Source organism: Taudactylus pleione, unplaced genomic scaffold (assembly GCF_031769625.1).
Source record: "Taudactylus pleione unplaced genomic scaffold, aTauple2 ptg000053l, whole genome shotgun sequence".
Lineage (NCBI taxonomy): Eukaryota > Metazoa > Chordata > Amphibia > Anura > Myobatrachidae > Taudactylus > Taudactylus pleione.
Genome location: NW_028284455.1, coordinates 9,943,458 through 9,967,976, shown reverse-complemented (window position 1 = coordinate 9,967,976; position 24,519 = coordinate 9,943,458). Strand labels below are relative to the sequence as shown.

The 24,519-nt window shown below is 45.3% G+C and overlaps 1 protein-coding gene across 6 annotated transcripts in view; it reads left to right on the top strand.

Moving 5' to 3' along the window:
- The window catches only part of DAZL (deleted in azoospermia like), a 68,097-nt gene that overhangs the window by 7,892 nt on the left and 35,686 nt on the right, over positions 1 to 24,519 (top strand). For all 6 annotated transcript variants that reach the window (XM_088463329.1, XM_088463305.1, XM_088463292.1 and 3 more), the window contains exons 3-8: positions 6,179 to 6,270; positions 12,260 to 12,311; positions 14,045 to 14,105; positions 14,187 to 14,323; positions 15,383 to 15,460; positions 15,546 to 15,596. In XM_088463329.1, coding sequence (XP_088319455.1) covers positions 6,179 to 6,270; positions 12,260 to 12,311; positions 14,045 to 14,105; positions 14,187 to 14,323; positions 15,383 to 15,460; positions 15,546 to 15,596 — 471 coding nt within the window. The remainder of the gene's footprint in view (positions 1 to 6,178; positions 6,271 to 12,259; positions 12,312 to 14,044; positions 14,106 to 14,186; positions 14,324 to 15,382; positions 15,461 to 15,545; positions 15,597 to 24,519) is intronic.

The following is a 24,519-nucleotide window of genomic DNA, read 5'->3' as shown; positions in this document are numbered from 1 at the left end:
TTAACTGATGTTACAGCGCACACAATAGTCCAAAATTGGATGCTGTACACAAGTGATCTGATGGCATACATTTCCTCCTCGGGGTTGGGTGAAGCAGGTCTATTATAATTTGTGTATGTTTTTGTTATTGCTGGGCTTGTTCATTGACGTTACATTGTTTGTGATCAGTTAATGATTGACAAGTGTGCATCAAATTAGTGCTGGAGATTTTATCATGTCTTTAAAATGTCAGTGTAAAATGTATTATACCTTGAATAAGTCCACTTGTGTGTCAGACATATCTTAAGAAATCTGTGAAATTCAAATTTTCAAGTCAAGAGATTTTCAGTTATAGATCAGTTTCTGCTTCAGGGTCATAGGGCTCCACAGGGAGGTGGGACCTTGGAGGACTGGACACCAATAGCAAAGCTTTTCAATCCCAGGATGCCCCGGTCCTTCCCCCTATACCCTGCCCACAGCCTGAGAGCAACCCAGTTTTGTTGGTGTCCTGCAGGAGCTGGGTCACCATTTTTAACAGTGGGTCTGTTTCAAGCAGCCCAAGCTTATTTTTATGATTTTATTTTTTTCTACTATTTTACACTGAGCAGCAGCAAGAGACTGTCCCTTGCGCTGCTGCTCCATCACCCCTGTGCAGCGCCATGACACCAAGCACCGGTGGTGCTCTGAGGGGGACTAGCTAGCAGGCTCCCCCAGACTGCAGCCAGGAATCCAGGGGACAGGCAAGGCGGGGCCCGCGTCTTTGCGCAGTCTAACCTACGGTCTCACTAGACGGACCTGAGGCGCTGATATGGACTCTGGTGCGCCCACGACTCCACTAGACCACGGGGCATTATTATACTGGCGCAGAGGCATATTGACAGGCCAGGGGGACCTGGTGGTTAATGTCGGCACGGGGAGAAGACCCCTCCCCCAGCTCACGGCGCCATTCCACTGCGGTCTAGCCGTTCCCTGAGCTGCTACTCCCTTATCCTTCGCCCCCTCAGAGGCTTGCGACAGCCATTTTCTGCTTCAAAAGTCTCCAGGAACGCAGGGTCCAGTCTTCCCTGTATACCTCTCCCACAGGCCAAGTTATACAGTACTATAGCCTACCAGCCACTGAGATCTGTGTAGTTGATTGTAGTGCCAATTTCAGATATATAATGTTTTTCTCTGCGTTTGTATGTGACTTGTGCTAGCGCTGATCTCTACTTTCTATACTGTCAGCTTATACCTTTCCATTTATTCTGATTTACCCTGACATACTAAGGTATAGGGGGTTAATTGTACCTCACATCTCCCATATATATTTGTAAGGGCTGTCACATACTATATAGTGCGATTGCACACTACACTGTGCCATATTACACATACTGCAGGGTGTTCACTGCACTATATCATACCGTGTATTTTATTCTTGTGGCTATGTCTGGCAGAAGAAAGAATAACAAGCTGGGTGATGCTGCTGCTCCTACTCTGGTGTCTTATTGGTCCTGCTCAGCGGGCTTAGCCCCAGAGGACCTCATTCAGGATGGTATCTGTACTAATTGTTGCACAGACTCAGGGCCCGTGCCTCCTCCTACTCAGGACCCACCCTGGGCTGCCTTTTCTCATATACTGACAAAGATTGCGGGCCACTTAGCAGTCCTCGGGGTTGCCCCCCCTGTGGGATGGCCACAGCAGGTACTCCCTGCAAATCCGTTGCCTCCCCCATGGGTAGATGTACTGTCTACCTCATTACAGGGTTTGGCTAATACCTCTATAGTTTTTCAGCAAATACTGCAAAAGTAAAAGCCTAAACCTACTAAACATGCTATGTGATCTTCCCAGTCCACCCAGTTATCTGATTCTCATATATATCATCTGTGAAGGCAGAAGACGCAGACCTCTCTCACTCAGTCTCAGGAGACACCCTCTAAATTAAATATACCTGCTCTGGTTAGAGCTGTAAAATCTATACAATTAGAAGAGAAACTCTTCTCCTGAGAAAAAAAACACTTTTTAAATGACAAAAGGTAGTTTTACCAGAGTTCCCTCACTCTGACCAGCTATCTGATCACTTGAGTGAAGCATGAATCCCCCAGCAGTGGATTCTTATGTAACACGTCTGGTTAAGAATGCCACCTTACCCATACATAGTGCCACCTGCTTGACGGAGGCTACAGATAGGTGTATAGAAGCTTGCCACAAATCCATATACTCACTTACATGAGCTATTACTCGTCCTGCTAGGGCTAAGGCCTGGGTGGCAAAAGCCATTGAGAGTTGAGCTGAGGCCCTAGAAGAGACATTACCCACTGATGCTTTAAGGGTACAACTATCCTACATATCTCACATTAGAGATGCAGCCTCCTACTTGGGAGAAGCAGCTATGGATACGACTCTCCTGGCCTCCAGGATATGTGCCACTTCGGTAGTGGCTTGTCGTATTGTTTGGCTCCGTTCCTGGAAAGCAGACTGGCTCAAAAAGGGCTCTGGAGTCTCTTCCTTATTCTGGAGATATCCTATCTGGTCCAGAATTAGATACAATTGTGACTACTTTGGCAGCTTCCAAGACTGCGTTCCTGCCCTCTACATATACGTTTCGGTCCTTTCACCCTCAAGGAAAAACTATGGTTCAGTCCTTTCCACGACAGCAGGCATCAGCCAAGGCCTCCAAGCCTAGGGCCAAACAAGCCTGGACTACTAGACGTCCACATCTGAAGACAAGCCTACAGCCTGACAAGGGCGGGCCTCTCTCTGGGGGCTCTCAGGGTGGGAGGTCGACTTCAATTCACCCAGGTTTGGCGTCAGACCACATCAGACGTCTGGGCAAGAGAAGTGGTCTCCCAAGGATATGCTCTATCCTTCCTAAGGCGACCCTCCCCCCCCCCCCCCCCCCCCAGCAGTCCTTTTGAACAGGGCCTCCATCAGACCCAAGCAAGGCCCCGCTGCTCCAAAAAGCCATTCAGTCCTTACTGAATTCAACGGTAATAATTCCGGTACCCTCCTCACAACAAGGCAAGGGCTATTATTCTCCCCTTTTCTTAGTTCAGATGCCCAACAGGTCTCATTGGCCTATCCTCAACCTCAAATCTCTGAACATGTTTATCAGGGTGCCCAGGTTTCGTATGGAAACCCTCAGCTCTATTATCCTATCTACGGAGCCTGGGGATTTTATGGTGTTTCTGGGCATTCAAGACGCTTACCTACATATACCTATAGCGCCTTCTCATCCACAATATTTCTGGTTTGCTATCCTACAGGAGCGTTACCAATTTCAAGCCCTACTGTTTGGCCTCTCAACGGCCCCTCGGGTCTTTACCAAAATCATGGCAGTGATGGTGCCTCCCTTCGTCGTCAAAGGATCAGACTACTTCCGTACATAATCGACCTCTTGCTGTTGGCCAGCTCCCCAGAGGTTCTTCACTGCCATCTGCAGGTAACAATTGCCTTCCTGCAAATACACGAGTGGCAACTGGAAAAAGTCTTCACAGACACCTTCTCAAAGAATGATGCATTTAGGAGCCCTCTTGGACTCTCCAGTTCAGAGGATTAACAACAACAGACGAAATCTCCTTAATATAACAGAGTGCGCAAACTGCTCCGCAGTCGCCGAGTCAATTCACACTGCACTGCAGACATTGGGATCAATGGTGTCCACATGGAGTTTGCTCAGTTTCACTCCAGGCCCCTTCAACACCTGATCCTCTCCAGGTGGAATGGGCTACACCATCTACTTCGATCCCTGACGATGGGCCTCCCCCCGGAGGTTCGCCTGTCCCTAGCCTGGTGGCTACAAACATTCCATTTAGACAAGGGTCGCCCCTTTGGCTACCAGACTGGGCTCTCACCATGGACGCAGACCTCCGAGGGTGGGGTGCAGTGACTGACAAATACTCCTTCCAGCGCCGCTGGACCTCAGTCGAGGTAGTTACCAATCAATGTCTTGGAATTTCGAGCCATCTTCAGAGCTCTCACTCTAGCTCAGGATATTCTTCAGGGCAGGCCAGGAAAAGTACAGTCCGACAACGCCACGGCAGTGGCCTACCTCAGTCACCAAGGAGTCACTCGGAGTTGGGCAGCAATGGTAGAAGTGTACCACATTCTCACATGGACTGAACACCATCTCTGCGGTATTTATCGCAGGAGTTCTCAATTGGGAAGCAAATTTCCTCAGCCGTCACGATGTGCATGCAGGAGAGTGGTATCTACATCCAGAAGTCTTTCAACTCCTGGTGGACAAATGGCGTCTGCCGGATGTGGATCTCATGGCCTCAAGACAACAAACTTCCAGTATATGGAACCAGGACAACGGACCCTTACACAGCCTTCGTGGACGCCTTGTCAGTGAAATAGACCTTCCATTTGGCATATCTCTTTCCCCCAATATCCCTGCTTCCTCAAGTTCTTCGGAAGTTCAAGCAGGAAGGGGGCACAGTCCTGTTGATTGCTCCAGCTTAGCCCAGATGCCATTGATACTCCGATCTTCAGAGTCTCTCCAAAGATGTTCCTCTTCAACTTCCCCTACGAGTAGACCTGTTGTCTCAGGGTCCCTGTCTACATCCAAACCTAGCCCGTCTGTCTTTAACTGCTCGGCTCTTGAGACATCCCTCCTAATGGCTAAGGGATTTTCCAGCTCTGTTGTCCAGACCATTCTCAGAGCACGTAAACCGGCCTCAGCCAGAATTTGTCACTGAATATGGCATACATATTTCCAATGGTGTGCTCCTAGAAACTATGACCCTCAAGTTTTTAAGGTTTATAGAATACTTGCCTTTCTGCAGGCTGGATTAGATCTAGGCCTCTACCTCACATCTCTGAAAGTACACGTCTCTGCTTTGTCCATCTGGTTCCATTGCAGAATTGCCCCTCTATCGGATTTTTACACCTTCCTGCAAGGTGTTCTAAGTATACAACCTACCTTTGTTCCTCCTGTGGCTCCATGGGATTTGTTAGTGGTGCTTCACGTACTTCAGGAACCTCCATTCGACCCCCTGGAATCAGCGGATGTCAAGTGGCTCACTTCGAAGACTTTCTTCTGGCTATTTCTTCTTGTATCTGATTTAGGGGCACTATCAAGTCGCTCCCTTTTTCTAATTTTTCATTGGGACAGGGCGCTTCATAGAACACGCCTGGGCTTCCTTCCCAAAGTGGTGTCTCGTTTCCACCTAAATGAGGAAATTATGGTTCAGACCTCTCGGCAGGTGAGCCCTCTTTGGATATGGTCCGTGCTCTAAATATCTATGTGGCCCGTACTACTTCTGACTCCCTCTTTGTCCTATATGGATTCCACTACCATCAGTCATGTGTCATGCCAACAGTAAAGCATCCTGAGACAATTCATGTGTTGGGGTTGCTTCTTAGCCAAGGGAGTGGGCTCATTCACAATTTTTCCTAAGAGCACAGCCATGAATAAAGAATGGTACCAAAACATCCTACTAGAGCAACTTCTCCCAACTATCTAAGAACAGTTTGGTGATGAACAATGCCTTTTCCAGCATGATTGAGCACCTTGCCATAAGACGAGTGATAACTAAGTGGAAAAAACATAGAAATTTTGAGTCCATGACCTGGAAACTCCCCAGACATTAATCTCATTGAGAACTTGTGGTCAATGCTTAAGAAGCGGGTGGACAAACAAAAACCCACAAATTCTGACAAACTTAAAGCATTGATTAGGCAAGAATGGGCAGGCATCAGTCAGTATGTGCCCCAGTATTTGATTGACAGTATGCCAGGGCTAATTGCAGAGGTCTTGAAAAAGAAGGGTCTACATTGCAAATATTGACTCTTTGCATAAACTTGATGTAATTGTCAATAAAAGCCTTTGACACTTATGAAATTCTTGTCATTTTATTCAGTATACCATAGTAACATCTGACAAAAAGGTATAAAAACACTGAAGCCGCAAACTTTGTGAAAACCAATACTTGTGTCATTCTCAATACTTTTGGCCATGGCTGTATTGGAAACAAATGAAATTCATGTATGTAGATAACTTTATTTGATGCACAATATATAAAAAATATTGTGTAAAATTACCTTCTGGCTATGTCAAAATTTCCAAGATATCCCATTATGGTATGCAAATACTCCGAAACATGGAAAAATCCGATATCCAAAAAACTTCTAGTCCCCAGCATTTTGGATATGGGAGACTCAACCTGTGTATATATATATTGTTTTCCAATGTAAATTTTTGCTGTTTTTTGTTTTTCAGATGGATGAAATTGAAATAAAAGATTTTTTTTCTAAATTTGGAGCTGTGAAAGAGGTAAAAATAATAACTGACCGTACTGGAGTTTCTAAGGGGTAAGTTTACACTGCAACCTGTGCAAAAATTGACATTGCCAGGCCATTGTTGTGATGCTAGTTTGTATAGTTTCTATTCTAAAATATCTGTCTCCTAAAAACTGGGTCTATACTTAGGCTCCCTGTGATAATAATTTATTTATTTTTTTATTGCAATGTATTTAGCATACAGTTCAAAACTTTATTCCTTTTTATGGAACCAAATTGAAAATTCGGAGTATATAGTTTTAGAACAATAAGTTGCCTAAAGTGCTCCCACTGATGGTAGTTATTTTTATACTGTAATTGAAATCCACAATAGGTTATAAATTCCTCTTTAGTTATTGTGGTACCAAGTCCAGGGGCCTCCCTGGGCTTGTAGTTCCACAGTAGCTGGTGTGTTTACCAGGTGCTTATTGTTTTACAACTTTAAATGTGTAGCCTAAAATGGGATTTAAGTAAGTGGTAATAGTTGACTAGAAAAATGTTTTCATGAATCCCCGTATGTAGGGTAAGAATTACTAGTAGTTAGAAATGGAGAGAAAAAGGAATGTCCCCAGACTAGGTAAGATTCGTCACTGCTAAACATTAGTGACTCAGGGCCCGATTCAGCTTTGGAAATAGAGTAATGGTGCGTACACACGGGACGATTTGTTGTTAACTAATCGTTCAAATAATCGTTCAGTTTCAGAGGTATAACGATGAACGAAAATCACAAAAGCGCACTCCCGTTTGTTTTTAGTTTTCGTTCATTGTCCAAACTTCCTGTCCAACCTGTTGATATTATTAGGTTGGACATGTTCGGGGATGATGGAGGGAGCCTGGCACTGAACGAAATCATTATTGATTTCATTCAGTGTTGTGCTCAGTGTTGCTAACAACACTGAGCACACCCCTGCCGGGGACACACAGGACGATTTTCTCCCCGAATGAAAATCGTCCTGTATGTACCCACCTTTAGATATAGCAAGTAACTGTGCAGCTTGGTAAAACCATGTTACACTGCAGGTGGGGCAGATGTAATATGTGCAGAGAGATTTGGGTGGGGTGTGTCCAAACTGATATTTAAATTGCAGTGTAAAAATAAAGCTGTGAAGTATTTGTTGGCTACATGCAAAAGCAGCCAGTATTTACCCTGCATGCATAAAAATTATGTATTTGCACCCCTTGCATTGCAACATGATTTGTTCAGATTCATAGTTACTTGCTATATCTTACTCTATTCCCAAAGCTGAATCAGGCCCTCAGATCTCTTTGGTTCCTGTCAAGTCATTGTTTCAGCTGAATATGAAACAGATTGTCTTCCCCTCGATTTGGAATATATTGTAAAATGTGGACTATGCTAGAGATGTGGTTGCACCAGCTCAGAGGGATTGCAGTCTTATTGGCCCAGGTCTAATTTGCTGACCTTGGAGAGGCATCCAAGTATTTGAAGAAACCTGGTTTTAAAGGCTGTTCTAATTAGGACAACAATTTTAGCCTTTGTGTTTACCGTGTGTGCTGTAAGCTGTGGCTATGAAGCAAATGTGGAGTCTAAAAGGGCCCTGAAGCTCTTCCATCCTCAGAAGAAAAATTGAAGAGCTTATTATTAGGGGGAAAGGAACTCCAAGTATCACTACTTTCTGTCTGCAGGAAAGGTATGGAGTCAAACTTCCATAGAACAATCCTTTATCTCTCATAAGAGGACCACAGAGCACAAAATGTTTGGCCAGTTAAGGGTCCAACTCCCTTTGGCCTGGCTAAGGTGCAGAAGGTGTTCATGGCAGTGATGACTGCCGTTGAGGTTTTACCAGCAATCTAGATGACCTGATCAAGGCAGTTTCCACAGGCAAGTTGTAGAGAAAGCCTTGGCTTCAGAATTTCATGGTAAGATCACCCACTATTAATAAAATCCATGTTAGTTCGCTGATGGGTGCATGTTCGCTTTTGCTTCAAAGTCCTATGAAGGATGGTCTCCGGCTTTGAGGTGATGCAATTGCACAGTACTACTAGAAGTTCCAGTTCAACTTTACTTTTGAGATTAAATCAGTCTGTCCGGCTGGTTCATGTGATGGCTGGGGATGAAAACCTCAACAGGGTTTCAGCTATTCACCATTTAGGATTAGACAGATTGGATAAATAAGACTAAAAACTCCATGATCATCACTAAGTAGTGCTTTTTGGGGGACTTGAGCCTTGGATCAAAGTCCACATTGCTGTGCTGGTTCTTTGAGCAGTATACACAATTCTAGCCAGTGAATTCTATCTTTTGCAAGGAAGCGCTGTATATATATCCAGTTAGACTATTTCAAGACCGTGGCTTATCTTAATCATCAAGAAAGCACCAAGAGCGATATTGTCATGAAGGAAATCTGCTAAATACTATGATGAGCAGAATTTATTGTTACAGTGGTGTATATTCCTGGGATGGCATACTAAGCATCAGATTTCTTGGCGATCAGGCTCTACATGTGGTTTCTTCACTTGGAAATCTTTATAAGCGATGCTTCCTGTGGGGTACTAAAGAAGAGGAAGAGTGAATCGTCAGGTGATTCTTGTTACATCTGGCTAGCCAAGTAGATTATGGCACACTGATATTGTCAGGACAGGAGGCCCGTCGCGGTGTCTGTCTTAGAAGTGACCTGTCAGGTCAAGATCCTTTTTGTCGCCAAAGTTTTGCATGACTAGCTTTAACAGTGTGAAGTCTTGATCCTTAAGGCTGAAGTTTTGTCTGAAAAGGTATTTGTTTAATACCAGAACACAGTTTGGCAATTAGTTATCATGGAGCGGAAGACTTGTATTCCCTGGTGTGGAAAGGAATTTCCTATCTTTTCAGTTGACCCATCTACTATAATGTTTTGCAAGAAGGTCAGGAGGTCTTTTGAGACTGTCTAAAGATTCAGTTTTCAACCCTTTTATCTATCAGAGAAAACTAGCACTTAGTCAGGTGCATAAATATTGGGACATTGACAGAATTTTCATATTTTGGCCTCTATTCACCACCACAATGGTTTTGAAATGAAACAAACAAGATGTGCTTTAACTGCAGACTTTCAGATTTAATTTGAGGGTAATTACATCCAAATCAGGTGAGCGGTGTAGGAATTACAACAGTTTCTATATGTGCCTCCCACTTTTTAAGGGGCCAAAAGTAATAGGACTATCAACTCAAAAGCTATTTCATGGACAGGTGTGGGCTATTCCCTCGTTATTTCATTATCAATTAAGCAGGTAAAAGGTCTGTTGATTCTAGGTGTGACTTTTGCATTTGGAATCAGTTGCTGTCGACTCTCAATATGAGATCCAAAGAGCTGTCACTATCAGTGAAGCAAGCCATCATTAGGCTGAAAAATGAAAACAAACCCATCAGACATAGCAAAAATATTAGGTGTGGCCAAATCAACTGTTTGGAACATTCTTAAAAAGAAAGAACGCACCGGAGAGCTCAGCAACACCAAAAGACCCGGAAGACCACGGAAAACAACTGTGGTGGATGACAGAAGAATAATTTCCCTGGTGAAGAAAAACCCCTTCACAACAGTTGGCCAAATCAAGAACACTCTCCAGGAGGTAGGTGTATATGTGTCAAAGTCAACAATTAAGAGAAGACTTCACAAGAGTGAATATAGAGGGTTCACCACAAGATGTAAACCATTGGTGAGCCACAAAAACAGGAAGACCAGATTAGAGTTTGCCAAACAACATCTAAAAAAGCCATTACAGTTCTGGAACAACATCCTAAAACAGATGAGACAAAGATCAACTTGTACCAGTGTGATGGGAAGAGAAGAGTATGGAGAAGGAAAGGAACTGCTCATGATCCAAAACATGCCACCTCATCAGTGAAGCATGTTGGTGGTAGTGTCATGGCATGGGCATGTATGGCTGCCAATGGAACTGGTTTCCTTGTATTTATTGATGATGTGACTGCTGACAAAAGCAGCAGAATGAATTCTAAAGTGTTTTGGGCAATATTATATGCTCATATTCAGTTAAATGCTTCAGAACTCATTGGACGGCGCTTCACAGTGCAGATGGGCAATGACCCGAAGCATACTGCAAAAGCATCCAAAGAGTTTTTTAAGGCTAACAAGTGGAATGTTATGCAATGGCCAAGTCAATCCCCTGACCTGAATCCGATTGAGCATACATTTCACTTGATGAAGACATAACTGAAGGGAAAATGCCCCAAGAACAAGCAGGAACTGAAGACATTTGCAGTAGAGGCCTGGCAGAGCATCACCAGGGATGAAACCCAGCGTCTGGTGATGTCTATGCGTTCCAGACTTCAGGCTGTAATTGCCTGCAAAGGATTTGCAGCACAGTATTAAAAAGTGAAAGTTATGGTGCATACACACGATCAGATTTTTCCTTCAGATATGAACGATAACGATTTAAAAATCGTTCAGTCGTTCATATCTGAAGGAAAATCGTTCATATCTGACATGCCTGAACGATGGACGATCAACGATGCGCGTTCCCGTTTGTCAGATAACGATATCTGACATCTGATGGGTTTGCAGTCAGACTTGGACGATTCCATTCATTTTAATGCAGTCAAAAATCGTTCAATCGTTCAAATCGTTCAAAACTTTGGTAAAATCGTTCAAATCGTTCAGATCGTTTAATCGTTCAATCGTTCATCTGACAAATCTGACAAGTCTGACAAATCTGACCGTGTGTACGCTCCATTAGATTTAGGATTGTTTAGTTTGTCCCATTACTTTTGGCCCCTTAAAAAGTGGGAGGCACATATAGAAACCGTTGTAATTTCTACACCGTTCACCCGATTTGGATGTAATTACCCTCAAATTAAATCTGAAAGTCTGCAGTTTAAAGCACATCTTGTTTGTTTCATTTCAAAGCCATTATGGTGGTGAATAGAGGCCAAAATATGAAAATTCTGTCAATGTCCCAATATTTATGCACCTGACTGTATAAGTGCAGATTTTCTTTCATGGGGTTATGAACATTCATCCTCCATACATTCCCTTTTATAGCTCCTTTGTTTTTTCAACCTGGTTTTGACAGCATTCTTCTTTTGGGCATTTGGCTGTATTGGAGTTACTCGGAACCAACTTTTTTTTTTTTTTTTGCTTCTACAAATAGTTTAGGTGCTTGGAGCTCTGTCTTGTAAGTCTCCATATCTCATCTTGAAGATGGTACTTTTCAACAGATTAGCCTTTACTTGAGCTCACAGTGGTGTAAAAATTCTGTCTAAATCAAGATATTGTGAATCCTGAGGGCTCTAAACTTTCTAAGTTTTCAGTACTTTCAGGGCCTATTTTTATAGGACTTGAGATGTGCAGGAAGGATAACCTTGTGGTAGTCTAGGGTGCCTATGAGGTTGACCAGTTTCCTAATAGGTCATTGCTAGGTGGATTACTTTGGTACTTTGGCAGGCTTATATTGAAGCAGTCACATTCTACCATAAGAACAAGAATCGTTTTGTTTTTTTTTCTTTTCCTCCATGCACGCTCAGCCCTACAAGCCATGTGTCCCTCTTGAATTCCATAAGAATCTATTACAATCCTGCTCTACAGTCTCCCCTGGCAGTTATTTTATAGTGTCAAATGAAAATGTTTTGCTGATAAGGTAATAATGCAACTTAAAAACTAACTATGGACTCCTTTGTAAAAAACTTGCACTAGAAAAATCGTCCATTTATTAATGGACCACCTCTTAAGCACTTTAGTAGTCCCAGTTGGGGTTCCCATCACTATTTTTAAAGAGCCCCACAGTGGTGCTGTCCCATAGGTTTCACCCTTGTGTGCAGTCAGGTGCTTCCTTCCATAAAGGATGTATATTACCCTTCTAGTGTAGACCTTAAGCATCTGTGTCCGTTGTATTTGCGTGCACTGAAACAGGACTGTCTGCTTTCTTAACAGTGGACAGTGTGGGACGTAGTGATAGGCTGGGAGAAGAATAACACAAAATGAATCATCCTTTTTTTAAACTAATCCTGATTTTCTATTTATGGTATAATGTTTTGAGGGTTTTTCCCAACCTTACACAATTTTTTTCCTCCTAGATATGGTTTTGTCTCCTTTTATGATGATGTGGATGTTCAGAAGATAGTGGATGTAAGTAAAAACTTTATTTGATTATATTAGAAAATATTATCTGTCTTCACATTCAAAAATATAGGTATCTATACAAAAAACCACACCCTAATGCATACTCACAAACTAACAGCACTCTTGTATTACCAACAAGAGTGCAGCCCTGAGATACTGTAAATGTTTAGATAAGGGGAAGGAAACCTTTATCAGTGTGTAGGATAAAACCTAGGTAAGCTTAGTGTGATAGATATGTAACAAAGAATAGCACTGCTGCACCTCTTAGTGGAACCTCTGTTAGGAACCAGACAACGTACACAACAATAAAACCAGAGGGTGCTAAAATCAGTGGAAGTCTTTTCAATTATGCAGAACAATGTACAAATTCAGTGTGTCTGTACTTTGAATGTGAAACTGATGTCGTTCCAGTGTTATTTAATCCTTCTTGAGCCACCATGGGTATCCAATATGACGAGTGCAATGTCCAAAGGTTTCTGGAATTCTACCCTCTAACCAGAAAATCACCCAAAAAGAAAGGCCCAATGGGCACTTGTTAGTAAATGTATATATATATTTTTTTTATCAAGAATAAAAATATTCTGATAATTCTAAAATTGCTTACATCATATTTAAAAAAAGAAAAAAAAAGTGTCAAATTAACTATTGCAACTACAGGAGAGACAGCTGCTTTCTGCCAGTACCCTTTCAGATGTGAGCTCAATGGCAGGGACCTGAGAATTCACAGGGAGGAAGTGTAACGTTCTTTAGACCAGTTGTAGCTTCTGGCCACCTCCCAATCTCTGTGTAGAAAGTGACCATCCTACAAAGAGAACAAGGGGTTGCTCATAGTGCACTATATCAATGAGGAAACCTTAACAAATGCAGATGTAAATAAATGTGATGAACAAGTAAGCTTTTCTAACATCAACTGATCAATCTCCTAAAATATTGTTCAGAGATTACAGAAAGCTATATAATAGAATAAACTCCCACTTACCCTTAAATATAGTTTGTTAAAAAAGCTTAAGAAAATCTGAATGAAAGAAAAGTAAAATCAGCAAGCATGTCTTATCAAACAATACTGTAACCAACTTCCTCCAACAGTTTGCAAGCTAAGACTGAGGGGAGCCTCAGCTCTAGCAATAGCCAAAGCGGACAGACATACTTTATTCTTTTAGAGCCTATTCCCTGAGGAGCTATGGTAGGCATAAAGATTGCTGGTGATTGGTTGTGATTTCCTTTGACGTAGAGGAAGCAGGCAGTACTGTGTTACAGCCCTGGCAAAGATTCAATTCTACTGTCTGATGGACAGAATCTGAAAGTGGATTTGAGCAGGGATTGCTTTAGTTCCACAGTAATGGATTACATGTTTCTGCACAGACAAATGGTTGCAGAAGATCTGAACAATTGTACTCAAATACAAACTTGACAGGCTACATTCTGCAATTCTGTGCATGTTCCTTGGTGTGTCAATTGCAGTTCCTCTTTGCTTATTGATGTGAATGGAGTGGTTTTATATGGTGCTCTCCGTGACTTCAGTACTCTCCAGATCACACTTTTTTCCTCTATGTATGTCCTATTGGTGCTAGTATATGATTCTCATTCCAACTCAGACTACATCAGAAACGCAGGTATGATATTGAACATTGATGCCTATGTAATCACGAGTGCAGTAGTATAATTGAAGGTATCCAGTACTGACCGAATTCTAATAAACAAATTTTAAGTGTAGTTCTATATAATACTTTTTACTTCAGTCTCATATCAGCTTCCATGGGAAGAAACTGAAGCTGGGTCCAGCAATAAGAAAGCAAGTGTGTGAGTAACGCTTTGTATTTTATTTCTGCACATGGTTTGGTGATGAGGAGAAAAAGCACAAACGTATCATTCTGCTTACAGGCACATATGCTCCACCAAGACCAGTTGTGCTTAGTGCACCAGCTCCACAGTATCCCAGCATGTATCCCAACATCCCAACATCAGATCCTTATCTCCAGCATACACCAGTGTTCAGTCCAATCACTCAATATGTACAGGTGAGACACTGTTGCATATATTATTGGAAGCTTGCTGGCTGGATACTTCAATGAATTCAGTCCTTGCTCAACAGGTTGGAGCCAGGTTCCACTATGGTGAGGTTTCCCTGTTATTTTATGACCATGCCAGTCTGTCATGGCCATATTACAAAATTTGTAATGCACAACAACTTCCCCATGTAATGGGATCATTAAAGGAAATGTATATTAATAAAGAATTATAAGATTTCATATTCTATGCAGTTATGAAAATGTATTGAGTGGATTAATTCCATGTTCATGGCTTAACAATCAATTTAAAGAATCTATACTTATAATGGTGTAATGGTTGTGTCTGTACATAGACATTTTTGTATGAACTACAAAAATGGAGACAAAATAAGTTTTTCGGAATCTTTTGTTTGTTCTGGCATCACGCAAAATCTACGGGATGAGTTTGGATTGCGTTTTCAATATTGTATGGCTTAGTCACCTAGAAAGAAACTGAGGTTTGTGTTATCTCAATGTGACATCAGGGAGAGGAGCAATAAAGGAAAAACGAGATGCTTAACACTCGGCATGTGAGGCGTGCAGGCTGCTCAATCCAAAAATGACAAGATGTATATAAATATAATTTTTTTCGTGACAAATATACTTTTAGGGGACTATAAATGAATTATGGAGACACAAAGAATTATCAGAATTTGCACAGGCTCAAGCCCAAAATGACACACATATATATATACATATATATATATATATACACACATATATATAATATATATTGCGTATATTGCACACCCCGAATGCAAAATTATATCTGCAAATAGAAATACATAGATATATATATATATATATATATCTTAAGATCTATTTCGCAGGATAATCCAACTATATATTAAGCACTAATCAGGCAGCTTATCTTGACTCATGACGTTGCAGTATACATGTCAGTCCAGTAGATCGTGCACCAAGACAAATACTACATATTAAATATGCATCACAATACTCGATGCCACTACATCCACGCGAGTAAAGCTGTGGGCAAACGCTAGTTATTAATAACATTTTGTATTGTAGGCTTATCCTTATGCAAACTCTGCACCAGTCATGTTTCAACACATCCCTCTGGGATATCAGCAACCAGGATATTACCAGGTACAGATTGTTTATATGCATAATTTATTGTATCTGATCTGTAATTTTCACAAATAAATTAACCTTTCTTTCTATTAATATTTAGGTGGCTCCGCAGTGGGCAAATGGGGATCAAAGGAGCTATCTCTCCCCCCAGGTGACAAAACGTGTTTTTTATTTCTTGTCTTTTTTTTCTGGTTTTTACTGAAGTGCAGAATTCTTGAAAATGAGGGTGTGAATTTATACGAGGACAATGAGTATTCTAATTCTGGTCTCACAAATTACATTCCTGCTCCTTAACCAGAAATAAATGTAGTTTGATCAAAGTTTAAATGGGGCCAGACATTGGCTGGTATTGACCCAAAACACTCGTATTCATGTTGGAGCTGAGTGACAGGATGACCACTGGCATAGCTGGGATCTTTTAGTGTGCTCAGAGAGTGACCTTACAGGCTGTTATCTAAACCACTTTTTACCAACACCCTTGATAGCTGCTGTCTTTCAGTGGGATCATCTGCATTGCTGTTGGTTTGGGCCATACAAGCTGTGATATTGTGGAAATTGCTTAATACCTTGTTATGTTGTAGAGTGTATGGTCTTTTTTTTGTTTTTTTCCTACATCAGTAAATAGTGTATAATTTATATAATCATCAATGTTTATATTGTACTCCAGGGTGCGGTTTGACTGGTGTGCACATTTAGAAAAACATTTAGATTTTTTTTTTTTTTTTTTTAAATACCTGCTCTCCCCAGTATACAAATACTTAATGACTAAGTTGATTGAATGTGTATCAAAAATAAAAGCTCTAAAAAATGCCCCTAAAATTAGCTTGTTTGCTCCCATATGCTGAGACGCCGGCATCTTTGTGGGCATGCACAGTACAAATTTGCATATTTTGCACTAAACAAACAGGCATATGGCCGAATTCATTTGTCTGTACAAATAGCATGGGAAACTCACAATTAGAGAGTGTGTTCTATATTTTATCTAATTCTCTTTCTGATTTATGCAAGTGGTGTTTTGAAAAAAAATAATAATAATGCTGACGAATGAAAGCTTAGCAGCCACAAAATAATTACTTGAATTTGGTCACCAAGATGGTAAAGTGAATACTTAATGTGATTTATAATAAAATAGATAAGAAGGGGAAGTGGGGGACAACTTGAGCACTAGACTAGATAATATATAGAGATATTCAATATAGCCACTGTGATAGAATCCAATAAATCCCAAATAAGGAAGGTTAAATATCGTTAGTGGAGGTGCTCCCCAGAGAATTATTGTTAATAATGTCACAACATACAAAAGAAAGACTAATTTTTTGCACTCAAAATAAACTGTAAAATGTAACTTTTATTAGATACAGTATGTATTAAAAGTTTGGAAATTCAAGAATTTCCAACTGATCACAGGCAAAATAGCCTGTGACATATTAAAAGACAATAACACCATAATAATGGTGTAATAACCAGTATCGAACGAAGCAGTCAGTGATTAAAAATTCCCTATTCAATCAATCAGCGTAAATAAATATTATAGATCTCCAGTTCTCATTCAAATACGGTGAAAAAAGCATATAATCACATGGCTTTGAAAGGCCCATATGTTTTCTAGCTGTGCCTTTCTCTGTTCTGTTTTTCTCACTGATTACTGTGTGCTCTCAATAGTTTACTGGAGCATTGTACTGTGTGGAGTGTTTGCTGTGAGTCTCCCCTGATAATGGGACTACCTCCCCAGAAGATTTTTGCTTGCTCATGGTGGGAAAAAAAAATTAACATGTCTGTTCAGATTGGGGGGTTCTATTTGAATGTGAGTCAGAAAGGGCAGCTCCTACTTTGTCCACTACTCCTGCCAATACTCCCTCCTGCTGCCGATACTCCCTCCTGGGTACTACCTTAGCAGGGGCCATGTCAGCGTTGTCCCAGCAATTAACAGAAGCCCGAAAGACATGGTGGGTATCGGGGTTCCACTGCTTGATCTCTGCCATCTTTTCAGTTTTCTGAGCCAGCTTGGGCCCAGGGTCTAGTATGCTCAGTACACTGTTTAGTTCCATCATCCGTAGAGCAGATGATGGAATCCTCTTCTAGGAGTTTGGACAGCTCCGCAAAGACGACTCCCTTTGGTCACCCAGTGAGGATGAATCGGATGCAGATATCTCTTCTCGGGAAGAAGGGGGGAGGTTATGGAGGACTCAGCTCTGGAGGATACCTCCCCTCAGTTGCAGGGAACACCCAGGACTTTTAGTCGCTTATCAGAGCTGTCCGTCAAGTGCTTATGATCTCGGGCTCTGATACGATTGAGTTTTAAAGAGACCTTGCTGTTCAGGAAATGTAATATACTTTCATTTTTTTTTTCCCTCTTCCCCTCAGATGGAAGAGCAGTTAGCAGCGGTCTGGTAACATCCGGACAAAAAATTTCAGATTTCTACTTCAGGGTCCATAGGGGGTCCACAGGGTTGACCTTGGGGTATAGGTTGGGAACCAAATCCGGGCACCACGCAGTTAAAGGTTTTAGCTCCCAGGATGCACTGGGTCCACTCTCCCTATAACCCCACCCCCAAGCCAGAGGCACCTCAGTTTAAGTTGGTGCTCGGCCGGAGTCGGGTCACCATTGGCGCAGGGGGGAGCTGATTAGCAGCCCTTAAGCTTAATTTATTTTTTTAGGGACAGTTTTTTCTATGGACTTTGGACTATTCAGAGCGGCAGCGTCGGACTGTCCATAGGACGTCTAAGCTGCCGCTCCGTTACCCCGCTGGCGCTCAGACGCCAGTACAGATCTGGGGATCTCAGCGGGACCCCAGAGTCTGTACTAGCCGGACTCTGCGGTTGCCCAGGACTGCTGCCGGATCCACGCGGAGCAGGTAAGGTCACGGATCACCGCTTGCGGTGATCCGCGCATTTCAAATGCAGTCCTGTGCCTCCGGTCTCTGGGGACAGACCGTGGGCGCCGGCAGTGGCAGCGGGCCCCCCATACCCCGTGTGTCCACTAGACCGCCAGGGACTTAACAATCGGCGCAGGGAGCCGGCGTCCCGGGGGTTTATAGCCGGCCAGGGGAGCAAGCCTTCCCTGTTACAGCGGCTCCTCAGCTCAGCACGCCTTTCAGTGTTAAGTCTGGCATCGCTGAGCTGCTTCCTCCGCGGGCCGCGCTTCTTCTGAGGTCTCCAGGCGGCCATTTTCTATGTGCACCAGCAGAGCTCCGGAGATGGCAGTGAATCCAGTCCCCCTGCGTACCTTACCATCAGGTCAGTGTACACAGCGCTGTAGCCTTCCCAGACACTGAATCTGGGCAGTTGAATGCATTGACATAGTGCTGTATATTATGTGACATGTTTATGTATATATCTGCATTGTATGTGACTTATGCTAGTGCTGACTGTCTGTACTTTATTCTCTCACCTGTCAGTGTATATCTATCCCTTTTCTTTATCTTCCCTAATACAGCTGTACTTAGGGTGGTTCTGAGACCTCACATTTATATACTTGTTAATATTTGTGAGGTTTGTCACATACTGTTGCGTGCTGCACGTTGCCATATTTTAGATGGAACTGTGTGCATAGCTGAAAATGGGTCCTTGCAGCTAATTTTTGGCATCAGTCAGGATCAGTATAGCGCTGCTTGATATTTCCGCCAAGAGGGTTGGTCAGATATGTCTGACCAGGAGATAGAGCACGATACTGCACCCATTTTTACTATCATGCAAGTAATGTGCTGCAGGTGTCAGTGCGGAGGATTTGACTCATAAAGGGTTCTGTATGTGGCGTCGTCTGGTGCCGGCCCCTTTCACGACCCCCTTGGGCGGTTTGTTTTCTCGGGATCCTCTCAATTGCGGATCGCCGGGCGGGCCCCATTGTTGTACCTTCGCCATTCTCAGGGTATCTCGCAGTTTCTTGCACTCTTCCCCTGTGACACAGACTTCCGCTCCCTGCAGGGGTTTTTCGCAGTATATGAATTCCCCCTGGTGCCACAATAGTCTGTCATGCCCCTTGCAGGGATTACCACATCAGCCACCCTGGGTGGATATTGTTTTCTACGAAACGCAAATTGGCGTGGTTGACTCCCTGTGGTTACTTCCCAGTTGGCTCTGCCGTGAACTGGATACTGTTTTGGGCTCTTTCCCTCTTACACAGGGGGAAGCCTATTTCAGGTATTATTATCCCTGCTTTTAGGGCTGGTAGCAGGTCCATTCTGGTTAGAGTGAATGTTGACCTGCACCTGTATCATACACCCTCAGTCTAACATGCCTTCGGGTTCCCTGTTGCTGACTAGCGGGTGGATCGCATGGCGGGACTCTGGCTGTTGCCAGATAACAGCGTTTGGCCTCCTGTCCAAAATTTCCTAAGGGTCATCACGAGCCCCTCCTGGGGTGGATGGGGGTGTTACTCGTCTGAATACAGATGTTACTATGCCTCCCATTCCTGCGTGGTCGGATTCTACGGATCCGTAGGTGGTAACTCTGCCTGAAATCAGTATACTCGCTTTCAGGGGTTGTTACCCATCCTACCATGGCTATAGCATGGTTGGTTAATACTATTGCATACTGGGCTGATGCATTTGTAACGTTTTTTCCCCTCCATCACGTCTGGGGTTCAAATGTATTTGGTCGCTTACGTAATATATGCAGTTGTCATAGGTGGAAATGCCTATTTCTACTTCAGGGTCCATAGGGTATCCACAGGATACCTTGGGGTATAGGTGTGACGTCAGTCATCGGGCACCATAGAGTTAAGCTTTCAGCCTCCCAGGATGCACTAGGGTCCCCCTCCTATACCCCGCCCCCGAGCTAAGGCACCTCAGTTTCGTTTGGTGCCCGGCCGGAGTCGGGTGCACCTGTTGGAGTGGGAGCTAGAAGAGCCCCTGAAGCTTTTTCTTCATGCAGCTGTGGCTGTACATCTGGATGAACAGCATGGACAGTCAGTCCTGACGTCCATGCTGTCTTCCCTACACCCCCGCCGGTACCAGAACGCCGGTACCGATCCGGGGATGCTGGTGAGCATCTGGGGTCACAGCTAGCAGTGACCCCAGATGTTCCGGACCATGGCCGGATTCAAGGGGGGACAGCAGGTAAGCAGCGGGGTCCCGCGGTGGGTCCCCGCTGTTACATGGTCCAGAGTGCCCAGGCTGGGGACTGGCTGCAGCGTGGAGCCAGGTACTGAACCTGCGCTTCCACTACCCCCTGGGACAGCGGACCGCAGCAGAGCGGTAGCGCTGCGGCCTCCCGGGGGATAAATGCATGCCAGGGGAGCGCGCCTTCCCTGTCTCACAGCCGGCGCCTCCCCCGCTGCACACAGCTCTCTCTGCACACTGCCGACTGGTCCTGTAACAGCGCTCCTCCCCCAGGCCAGCCTCCTCTCTGCTCCTCGGCGGCCATCTTTCCAACGCATAGTGAACGCTGCTGGAAGCGCTGGACGGAAGCATCGTTGTCTGGGTCCCCCCGCATACCTCTCCTCCGATTTGGGTCAGGTCTGTGTATGCTGCGCTGTGTCCTACCAGGCCCTGTGTCTCCGTAGTTGAGTGATCAGCGCTGTTAGTGCAGGAATTGATATTTCTTTGCATTGTATGTGACTGTGCTAGCGCTGCTGCCTGTAACTTTTCTTCTAACTGTCAGGTTTATTACTGTCCCTGTCCTTTCTGCTTAGCCCTTGTGGTGCGGTGCTGCAGGGTGGTCTCTCGCCTATTTAATATATAATTGGTGAGAGGGGTCACATACTTGGTGCCATCATGTCTGAAAGTAATTTTCCTCTCCGCCTACAGTGTACTACTACGTGTAAAGTACCGTTAGCGGAGGGGGAGGGTAGCGCGGAGGGCCTCTGCCGGCAGTGTTTGTCTATGGCGCGGCCTATTATGGTTACAGCACCGGTACAGGAGCCGCCCTGGGCTTGTTTCGCTCAGGCGCTTACAACCTTAGTAGGCCAGTTAGCTCCGCAGCCCGTGTTTACGCCGATGGGTTTGTTCCAGCAGTCAGTGGTGTCGTCACCCATGCAGGGTTTCCCACGACAATTGGTGGTACCCCACAGTCTCCCTATTTCCCCGCTCCCGGTTTCTCAGGAGCCGGCGTGGGTTAACTCCCTGACGAGTTCTGTACAGCACTTGTCGGATGTGTTGCAAGGGGAGTCTGTGATGCAGCCACATAAACGGCCGGTGGCGTCTGTTGGCTCCTTATGAGGATGACGAGGGGACGTCTGATGATGGGGAGATTCTGGATCCTTACGATCAGGAACCTCTTCATACTAAGGACGCTGACGCTAAGTCCAAGGTATATATTCCTGGACTTATTCGGGCAGTCCGCACAGCCTTGGTGATTGAGGACGAAGTTCCCCCAGCGGCTAAATCCAAGTATGCCATTTTTAAAGATGTGAAGGGCGATGCTACAGTCTTTCCTCTTTCGGGTCAGTTAGTGGACCATTTGGAGGAGGCGTGGAAACAGCCAGGCAAAAGATACCAGCCGCAGAGGCGCCTGGCAGTGGCTTATGCGTTCGTGGATAATTATATTGCAAAGTGGGAATCCCCTCCACAGGTGGATTCTCACGTGACCCGTCTTGTCCATAGCGCCACATTGCCGATGCCATCCATGTCCTCCCGTAAGGATGCTACGGACCGCAAGGTGGAGATCTGCCTGAAGTCCGCTTATTCCCTTGCGGGGGGGGGCAGCACGGCCGGCTATGGCCATTTGCTGGGTTGCCAGAGCGCTGGGCGGATTCATTAGAGGCGTCTTTTGATTCCGACGGTCCGGCCGAACAGGCGGAGTTGATTGGTAATCTCCGCGATTCGGCCACTTATATCAACGAGGCGGCCTTAGACATTAGTACTCTGGTGACTAGAATTTCTTCAGCAACGGTGGCTGCTCGTCGCACCTTGTGGCTGCGATCCTGGAAGGCGGACGCAGATTCCAAGAAGGGTTTGGAGGCGTTGCCATTTACCGGAGAAGTTCTCTTCTGTCCGGATCTGGACAAGATTGTGGCCACGCTGGCGGCAGCCAAATCGGCTTGTCTCCCGTCGGCCGCTGCTCCCTCTGGTTCTGGACCATCGTCCTTTCGGTCTTATAGGGCCCAGGGCAGGCCCAAACCACAGTCTCTTCCTCGACAGGCTGGCCCTAAGAAATCGGCCAAGCCCTGCCATCGTCTGATTCTCAACCTCAAAGCTCTCAACAAGTCTTTGCGGGTACCGAAGTTTCGGATGGAGACCCTACGGTCCATCATTCTGGCGCTGGAACCTGGGGACTACATGTTGTCATTGAACATACAGGACGCTTACCTGCATGTCCCTAATCTTTTGCGTCATCAACAGTTCCTCAGGTTTGCAATCCGCAGCGACCACTTCCAGTTTCGGGCGTTACCTTTTGGCCTAGCGACAGCACCACGTGTGTTCACCAAGGTGATGGCGGTCATGGCGGCTTCTCTGCGGCTGCAGGGAGTCCGCATGTTGCCGTACTTGGACGACTTTTTATTGATGGCGGGATCTCCAGAGCTCCTTCTACGCCACTTGGACCTGACCATTGCGCTACTGCAACGGCACGGCTGGCTAATCAACTGGCAGAAGTCCACTCTAATCCCGTCTCGGAGGATTCTGCACCTCGGTGCCTTATTGGACTCGGAACAGTAAAGGATCTTCGTGACGGGGGAAAAGATCTCTGCTTTACAGTCGAGGGTGCGCAGTTGTCTGCGCAGCCGCCGGGTGTCTCTACACTCGGCGATGAGGTTACTGGGCTCCATGGTGTCGGTGTTCGACATGGTGGAGTATGCCCAGGTTCACTCCAGACCTCTGCAGCACCTGATCCTGTCCAAGTGGAACGGGCTGCCTCAGTCTCTGAAGTCCCAGACGATTGTGCTCACCCCGGAGGTTCGCCTGTCCCTTGCCTGGTGGTTACAGACGTCCCATCTCAGCAAGGGACGTCCGTTCTGGGTTCCAAATTGGGTCCTGTTGACAACGGACGCCAGTCTTCGGGGCTGGGGAGCAGTTTTGGGTCCACACTTGTTCCAGGGCAGGTGGACGCCGACAGAAGCGGAGCTTCCAATCAATGTCTTGGAACTCCGTGCGGTCTTCAATGCTCTCCAGCAGGCACATCGGGTTCTCCAGGGTCGTCCGGTACAGGTCCAGTCGGACAACGCTACCACCGTGGCCTACATAAACAGGCAAGGAGGAACCCGAAGTCGGGCGGCTCTCGTGGAGGTGTCTCGGATCCTGGTATGGGCGGAGAGCAATCTTCCGGCCATATCAGCGGTCTTCATTCCGGGAGTGCTAAATTGGGAAGCGGACTTTCTAAGTCGCCAGGACGTTCATCCGGGGGAATGGTCCCTGCACCCGGACGTTTTTCAACTGCTGGTGGACAGATGGGGTCTTCCAGAGATCGACCTCATGGCGTCCCGGCACAACAAGTTGCCGGTGTACGGGTCTCGCACAAGAGACGAAGGGGTGTCTCTGGTGGATGCTCTGTCCGTCCGGTGGACGTTCCGGTTCGCATACCTGTTTCCTCCGATTTCCCTTCTTCCACGGGTAATCCGGAAATTCAAACAGGAAGGAGGGATGCTCCTGTTGATAGCTCCCGCGTGGCCCAGACGGCACTGGTTCTCAGACCTTCAAGGTCTGTCCGTGGACAGTCCTCTGCGGTTGCCGCTACGACCGGACCTTCTGTCTCAGGGTCCCTGTCTTCACCCGGACCTGACTCGGCTGTCTTTGACGGCGTGGCTGTTGAGACAGCCATGCTGAGGTCCAGGGGGTTTTCCAGCTCTGTGGTGCGTACCATGTTACAAGCTCGGAAGCCGTCTTCCACGAGGATATACCATCGCGTGTGGCATACGTTCTTCCAGTGGTGTCGACCGAGAGGTTATGCACCGCGGGAATTTCGTCTCTCTCGGATACTCGCCTTCCTACAAGCGGGACTAGATCATGGGCTTCGCCTTGCTTCTTTGAAGGTACAAGTTTCGGCCCTGTCTATCTGGTTTCACCGTAGGATTGCTACAATCCCGGATGTGCGCACCTTTATGCAAGGTGTTCTCCGCATTCAGCCGCCCTTTGTTCCACCTGTGGCGCCTTGGGATTTGGCTGTGGTCCTGAGGGCTCTCCAGGGACCGCCGTTTGAGC